The sequence below is a fragment of the Betta splendens genome, chromosome 7, assembly GCF_900634795.4.
Source record: "Betta splendens chromosome 7, fBetSpl5.4, whole genome shotgun sequence".
NCBI classification, from domain to species: domain Eukaryota; kingdom Metazoa; phylum Chordata; class Actinopteri; order Anabantiformes; family Osphronemidae; genus Betta; species Betta splendens.
In genome coordinates, this window is record NC_040887.2 from 15,718,668 (window position 1) to 15,725,627 (window position 6,960).

General features: G+C 39.6%; 1 protein-coding gene across 1 annotated transcript; it reads left to right on the forward strand.

Moving 5' to 3' along the window:
- The first annotated feature begins 1,146 nt into the window (after nt 1–1,146).
- Nucleotides 1,147–6,181, forward strand: ogfr (opioid growth factor receptor). The gene is made up of 7 exons (XM_029157094.3): nt 1,147–1,439; nt 1,983–2,048; nt 2,143–2,224; nt 2,319–2,397; nt 2,874–2,940; nt 3,408–3,556; nt 3,639–6,181. Exons 1-7 carry the CDS (start codon nt 1,314–1,316, stop codon nt 4,714–4,716), a joined length of 1,647 nt encoding a protein of 548 aa, XP_029012927.1. The 5' UTR covers nt 1,147–1,313; the 3' UTR covers nt 4,717–6,181.
- Nucleotides 6,182–6,960: the final 779 nt, after the last annotated feature.

Here is a 6,960-nt window from a genome sequence, read left to right on the forward strand (position 1 = left end):
ATCAGGAAAAAGGAACATGAGAAACTAGAGAAATACCAAGGGCTCAGAGAAGAACTGGAGAAGGCTTGGAAGGTGAAGGCCACAGTGGTGCCTGTGGTGATCGGAGCACTAGGGGCTGTGACCCCCAAACTGGAGCAGTGGCTACAACAGATCCCTGGAAAAACATCCGACATCTCAGTCCAGAAAAGTGCAGTCCTAGGAACAGCAAGGATACTGCGCAGAACCCTCAAGCTCCCTGGCCTCTGGTAGAGGACCCGAGCTTGGAAAGTGGATGAGACCACCCGCGGAGGGTGAGAATAGAGTGGTATATATACTTTTATATGTATAAAAATACCAATACCAAGGGCTCAGAGAAGAACTGGAGAAGGCTTGGAAGGTGAAGGCCACAGTGGTGCCCCTGTGGTGATCGGAGTGACCCCCAAACTGGAGGAGTGGCTACAACAGATCCCTGGAAATACATCCAACATCTCAGTCCAGAAAAGTGCAGTCCTAGGAACAGCAAGGATACTGCGCAGAACCCTCAAGCTCCTTGGCCTCTGGTAGAGGACCCGAGCTTGGAAAGCGGAGTTTATATATATATGTGTGTGTGTGTGTGTGTGTGTGTGTGTGTGTGTGTGTGTGTGTGTGTGTGTGTGTGTGTGTGTGCGTTATTTTTTTATGTAAACAGACAGTAGTACTATTATCGTTGGCTTTTGTAAACCCTTTGGGTTTTTCTTTTGGTAGACAGTCTCTCATGACAGCCTGTTTACGGTGCGAGCTGTGCTGGCTTCAGGTTCTGTCGGACGTTTAAGTGTATGAGAAAGCGCTCATTAAATTAACATATGTTTGTTAAAACAGTAAATGAAATAACACTTACGGTAACTGTTATCTAATAACATTGCATAGACAAACACGACAGAAACGTTTTTCGAGCTCAAGTGTCAAATGGTTCCTCCCTCCCTCAACCTGACAAACTGTAGGACCACGGCAATTGCTTAAAGCATGCGCTCAAGCACATGTGTTGTCAAGCGTGATAGTCGCCCACAAGTAAGTCTATTTTTGAAAAGTTGATGTATTAACACGGGAAAAACAAAAAACGTGTGTCAAGATATGTGGTAATAAATACTAGCAAAGAGGCGTCTTTGAAAGCATCATTTGCACTGCAGCCGCCAACGGTGCCGCTGTCTGGCGATGGTGGAGTGGGAATACGAACGTTCAGGGCTCTCCCCGTCTAACCTGGACATGCGAGTGTAACTTGCCTCATGTCCGTTTACTCGGCTTAGCTCGCTTACACGTTTATTGAGCTTTAGCTAGGAATATAAGTGGTTTTAGTAATGGAGGACGACTGTGTGTGTGAGTACGACTCGACCTGGGACACAGAGAGTGATGGAGACGACCCGGCCGGAGAGAGCCAAAGCCGTCGGTCAAGCCAAGACAAAAACAAATCCAGCTGGACTTTGGTAATTACATGCTTTAATGCTCAGCCAGGCTATAACCAGCCTAAATACTGTGGTGACTGGGTTTATTTTGCTTTCTAATTCATTGCGTTCGCACCCGGCTAGAGGTTTGTACTGCTGCCATGACTGTTAGCTTAATGCTTCGCTGCTGCAGGCTTCCTAACTAGCTAAGCTAACAGTTAGCCACTTATTATATCCCACTTTTAAGCGGATATAAGTCGCTGGCGTAACGTTCAGCAATATATGTTAGGCTATTCGTTGCGCTTATAGTTAATACTCTGCGAAGCGAAGCTAAAACGAAACGCTACAATGAAGTGTTAGGCTAATTTGTTGGAAAGGGATTTTGATTAGCTTAGCCTTACGTCAACTTGTATAACGTTAACGTTATGTCTTCCTTTTGCTGCCATTGGAGAGAGTATCGTTACAACCGCACGGCGACTTGTTGCGTTAAAGTAACACTGATCGGCCGATTAATGTCACGCTCATGGTTATTCCAACAGAAATTAACCCGAGGCAGGTTATTTTCACTTTCACTTTTATTTGCAGTGGCACCACACGCCCAGAAATGTGAGGGCAGCAAAGGACATGCAGAACTACAGGAGAGGATATCCAGTAAGTACTAACTATGCACTGCAGCAGACAAAGATCGTTTCCGTCACAGTGGGGGTCGATGCAATAATGATTTTTGATGTTGTTGTTGTTACAGAATCTTGCAGATGATGAGTGCTCTGAAGATAAAATGAACAATTTGCAGTTTTATCTGAATAAATTCCCATCAGCTCCGGATGGTAATATACACCTCATTGTTTTTACAAGAAGCCTTTGTGTGTGCGTGTGTTTGCGTGCGTGGTAAAACTCTGCTTTGTGTCTTCTTTGGAACAGACGTCTACATTGACTCATTTCTCAAGGATTGGAAAAATGATTACAAACGACTAGAAAGAGTTCACTCATATATTCAATGGTACGTATCGTTAATAAATGTTTTGTGTTCATTTGCTGTTCCAATTTTTTTTTGGCATCATGATTAACACACACCTTCTCTAGCCCCTATGTACAATGTATTAAATAGTATAATCACTTGTTTGCAGGTTCGACGTAACATGGGCTTAATACCATACCTATCTAATACATTTGGGGAGAAAAGTAAATGCAACTCCTGCTGCAAAATAGAAAAGGAAGTGCAGTTGTGACATGTGCATATGGTTGATCACTCAGGCAATTTCTAGATTTACTTTTGACAAATTATTTGCTCAAATATGCATAGTTTGTAATATGATATGCAATGCAGATTATATTGTGTGTTTTGTTTTTTTCAAAACACAGAGACTCACTTGCTATTAGCTTTCTAGGTATCTGTCTAACTGATACAAAACAGTTTTCTGTCATAGTTTCAGACATTCATTAAATTTGTGTTGCTTGAACATCTTTATCTTTTAGGTTGTTTCCACTGCGAGAACCAGGGGTTAATTACATGGCCTCAGAACTCACTAAAAAGGAAATTGAGGTAAAGGTTTAATAGCAAACAAGTACTTCATAACTACTGTAACAAAAATTATATTGTCTATAGGTTGACTGGCACCTGGAAATATTGAGTAAAGTACTAGTAAAAAACTTTCTGTTGGTGCTAGGGTAATGAAACCTTTTGTCGTCCAGTTTCACGTTGAACACATTGGACTGTTCTACTGCAGGGATTATTTTCTGTTACTTTTCTACTATCTTGTTCTCAGAATTATGGCAAGAATTTACAAAAAATGTTTAGTTTAACCATGCCCAGTGAATTTATGTAATAAGAATTCAACCCAAGCATTTTTTGTGCGTTTCCAAAAGCATCAACTGCAGAAACATTTAGAACAGTTTCATCCTTCCCACTAAGAAGAGACTAACATCATAAAAGCTGTGATAATAAAACTGTCCTCAAATTTGTTTTATATTTTTTCTGATGTTTTTGTCCCTGATGTAAATGTTCTTCAGGCCTTTAAGAAGAATGAAGATGCCAAAAAGAGGCTAATTGAGGCCTATGAACTAATGTTGGGCTTTTATGGGATCCGTTTGGTGAACAGAGACACTGGTGAGGTCAAGCGTGCAGAAAATTGGAAAGAGCGCTTTGGAAACCTGGAGCGGTAAATATTGAGTTTTCTCACATAATTCTTGAAATCCAGACTTAGTTTCTTGTTTTTTCATCAAGGGTCTCATGTCTTGCAGAAATATGCACAACAACCTACGCATCACACGCATCCTGAAGAGCCTTGGTGAACTGGGGTTTGAGCACTATCAAGCTCCACTTGTGCGCTTTTTTCTAGAAGAGACTCTGGTCAAGAAGACCCTCAGCACTGTTAAACGCAGTGTGCTCGACTACTTCCTGTTTGCTGTACTGGACAAGTCGAAACGTCAAGAGCTCGTACGCTTTGCCTACCTTAATTTTGAGCCAAAGGATAAGTTTGTGTGGTGTCCCAGAAAGATTCAGAAACAGATTAAAAAGGCAGAGAAAAAACTTGATGCTGTTGGGAATGGGGAAGGAAAAGATGACGTGTGTTCCCAGGGTAAAGGCAAAGATGGAGAAGCAGTCATGCAACACAAACAGGATGGACTGGATGACACTACAAAGCCTCAGAAAGGACCTGATAAAACACCAAGTAAAGAGAAAAACAAGCTGTCTGAAGAATCTTCTGAACCTAAACCAGATGCTGACACTGTCAATGGAAACGAACCAACTGAGTCTAGTAATGAAATTGTGGGGAATGGTAATTACTCTGCAGATGATGATGATGATGATGAAATGGATCAGTCACCGAGTTCTGACACATCTTTGACAAAAACTGAGACCAATGCAGACAGTCAGCAGAACTTAACTAATTATTCAAATAATGTCACGCAGGAACCAGACAGTAATATGCAAACAGATGAAGACATAGACACTGAAAAGCCACCGAAGAAGAAGAGAGACGATTCAGTGCCAATAAGCAATGGCTCTGCTGGAGACTCAGCCAGTGCGCACGTGGAGGAAAACGCCGATGCTAATAAAGGCACTCGTCAAACAAGCCTACCTGAGCCAAGTGGCTCACATTTGGGGAAGGGGGAAAAAATCCCACGGACTGAATTTGATCAAGTGGCAGAAAAAGAGGAGAAGGAAGACGCTTCTCAGGAAAATGTGTCTGCAGCAAATGGGTCACTGACGAGCACCAACACTTGTGTGGATGAAAAGACAAATGGCAAGGAGTCAGAGGATGTTAATATGGAATCAGACCCCTCAAGTGCAAACAAAGATGTTGGAAATTCATGAAAAAATGTTTTTCTTTTAAATGGAAAAATTATTAGGTTCAGATAAAATGTAAGATAGGGGCAGATTATGGCTTTCTGGGCTTTATTTGTACTGTATTTGGTGTTTAGGGTTTTCTTCACTTTGAGGGAGAATATGATTTCATTAAATCACCAAATGTGCAACAGGATGTGAAACTATATCTTTGACATGTAATAAGAAGTAACATCTGGTGATATGCTATATTTTGCTTTTTTTTCTGTGCAGCAAATCCTTTAAAGACCAAAGTAACAATGCACTCATCAGTCACCGGATTCTCTATTCTTTCTATGTCTCCCTAAAAGGCTCTAAGCATTTAAATGATTTTTGACAGCTGACAACTAAAGCTCTTTTTGTTTGTATTAAGTGTTTGCAGCAGCAGGTTGGTGTGTTTCGCATGAAATCAACTACAGTGTTTATTGGAGAAACATCTCTACAACAGTAGTTTCCTAAATTAATTCCTGATTTTTGGCATTTTAATGGATTTGTTGACTGCAAGAAAATATAAAATATTACCAGGCTTTATTGTTAATGTTATGAATTATTTGGTATTTATTATCGCTACAGAAAACACCTTAATGATTCTTAAGTTTGTTTTTGCACTGACATAATATTTTGGAAGAATTTTTTCTAATTTTGATTTGTTTCATTGCGGAAATAAACATTCTGTACTGAATCTATGTTTCTACTGGACCCCACTGTTCAAATGGATCCAAGAATGAATGTCATTATATTTCAGTAATTTTGCACAATTTGTATGTTTCTGCCGAACCGATAAGGCTTTGACTATAATAAGTTTCACTGTATGAAAATTTTTGATGGATTTGGTCCATGAATATGTACCAACCAGGGTCATTATAATAATGCATCATTTTATATTTGCACTTAATTTTCAGTGTTAATTGTTAAAGTTCTGATATTTGCATAATGAAATGGTAATAACTTTACAGATGTGCACATTTCTTTATACATGACCCCCCCCTTCAAGTTATATTTGGCTGTTGTGACGCAGCAGAATAAAGTTATACTATTTTCTAATGCTTTTATGAACTGAATCTCTTCAGCCAACGTCTTAGTTCTGTACTGGTTTATTATACCACAGTTCTCAGGATGGCACTTTGGTACATGTGAACCTTTGCTCTTATTCCTGAGACTTAGTTTTCCTCATGCAGCGGCATACAGTGAGAAAACCTTGGTCTTTTCTTTCTTTGGACAAACAGGCCAAGTCTCAGTAAACTGACATGAGTCACAGAAGAAAGAAGTAGCATGTTGAACTTGAATATTGATGCAACACATCTTGTTCAGGCCTCAGGATCAGTGGGGAGTTGACGATAAAAATATTCTGTTGGAGTTTGAGCTTGCTGTTTGTTTATGAACTGTCCTTGCGAGCTTTCATCGGTAGATCTAACCATTCCCTGTTTGGAACATTCTAAATAAAGTTCTTATTGCATTTTGTTGCTTTATTATAAATGTATCATATATTGTAGTGCTCAGAATATAAAACATTCTGGATATGTAGCCATGACTAAGCTCCATGTTCCTGGTGTTGTGTGTAATATTTTATACTGAGCATCCTTTCATCAGATTTTTGTGGACAAAGATAGTTAATGTACAGTATGATAATGTGCGTGTCTGGGTTGGTAATACAGGCAGTTGGCAAAAGCTTACTTTACTATTACTGGAGGTATTAGTAAAGGCATTTTCTACTAAATACCAAACCTTAGTTCTAAGAGCTAATTTCACAGGATTTGACACATTTTTGCATTTTGGTACACCATAAGCCTGGTTCATCGATAAAACCACATATTTAAACCACCACACCTACACATCACATCACATTTGAACTTCCAGGAGCTGGGTTATACCCTCTGTGCTTCTAGAAACACAAGTCCGATGTCATCTCTGTATGGCTTGTAAATTTGTAGACAGAAATCTGGATTATAAAATTTTCTTTTGCACCTGTTTGTTGTTGATTTTTTTTCTTTACATTAAAGTAAAATACTCAAAATAATTTGTGGAAGTAACATTGAAAGAATTTTATTTAATTATTTGATATTTTTGATATATTATTTGAGGTCCTTAGACCTCAGACATTGAGGATGTTGTGTTTTAGGTCAGTTTGTAGTAGGTTGAGGCACATTTTAAAAACATGGCTCAACCCACTTTCCAGGTCTGCAATGGTTTACCCACTTATTACTGCCCTTCACCAGACACCCCCCCCCCCCCCCC

What these genes read in the sequence shown, in the direction of transcription:
- ogfr (XM_029157094.3), top strand. Translation starts at nt 1,314, where the DNA reads ATGGAGGACGACTGTGTGTGTGAGTACGACTCGACCTGGGACACAGAG. An exon ending in GTTCACTCATATATTCAATG is followed by an intron (nt 2,398 to 2,873) that starts GTACGTATCGTT and finishes TTTATCTTTTAG; the next exon opens with GTTGTTTCCACTGCGAGAAC. An exon ending in TCACTAAAAAGGAAATTGAG is followed by an intron (nt 2,941 to 3,407) that starts GTAAAGGTTTAA and finishes AATGTTCTTCAG; the next exon opens with GCCTTTAAGAAGAATGAAGA.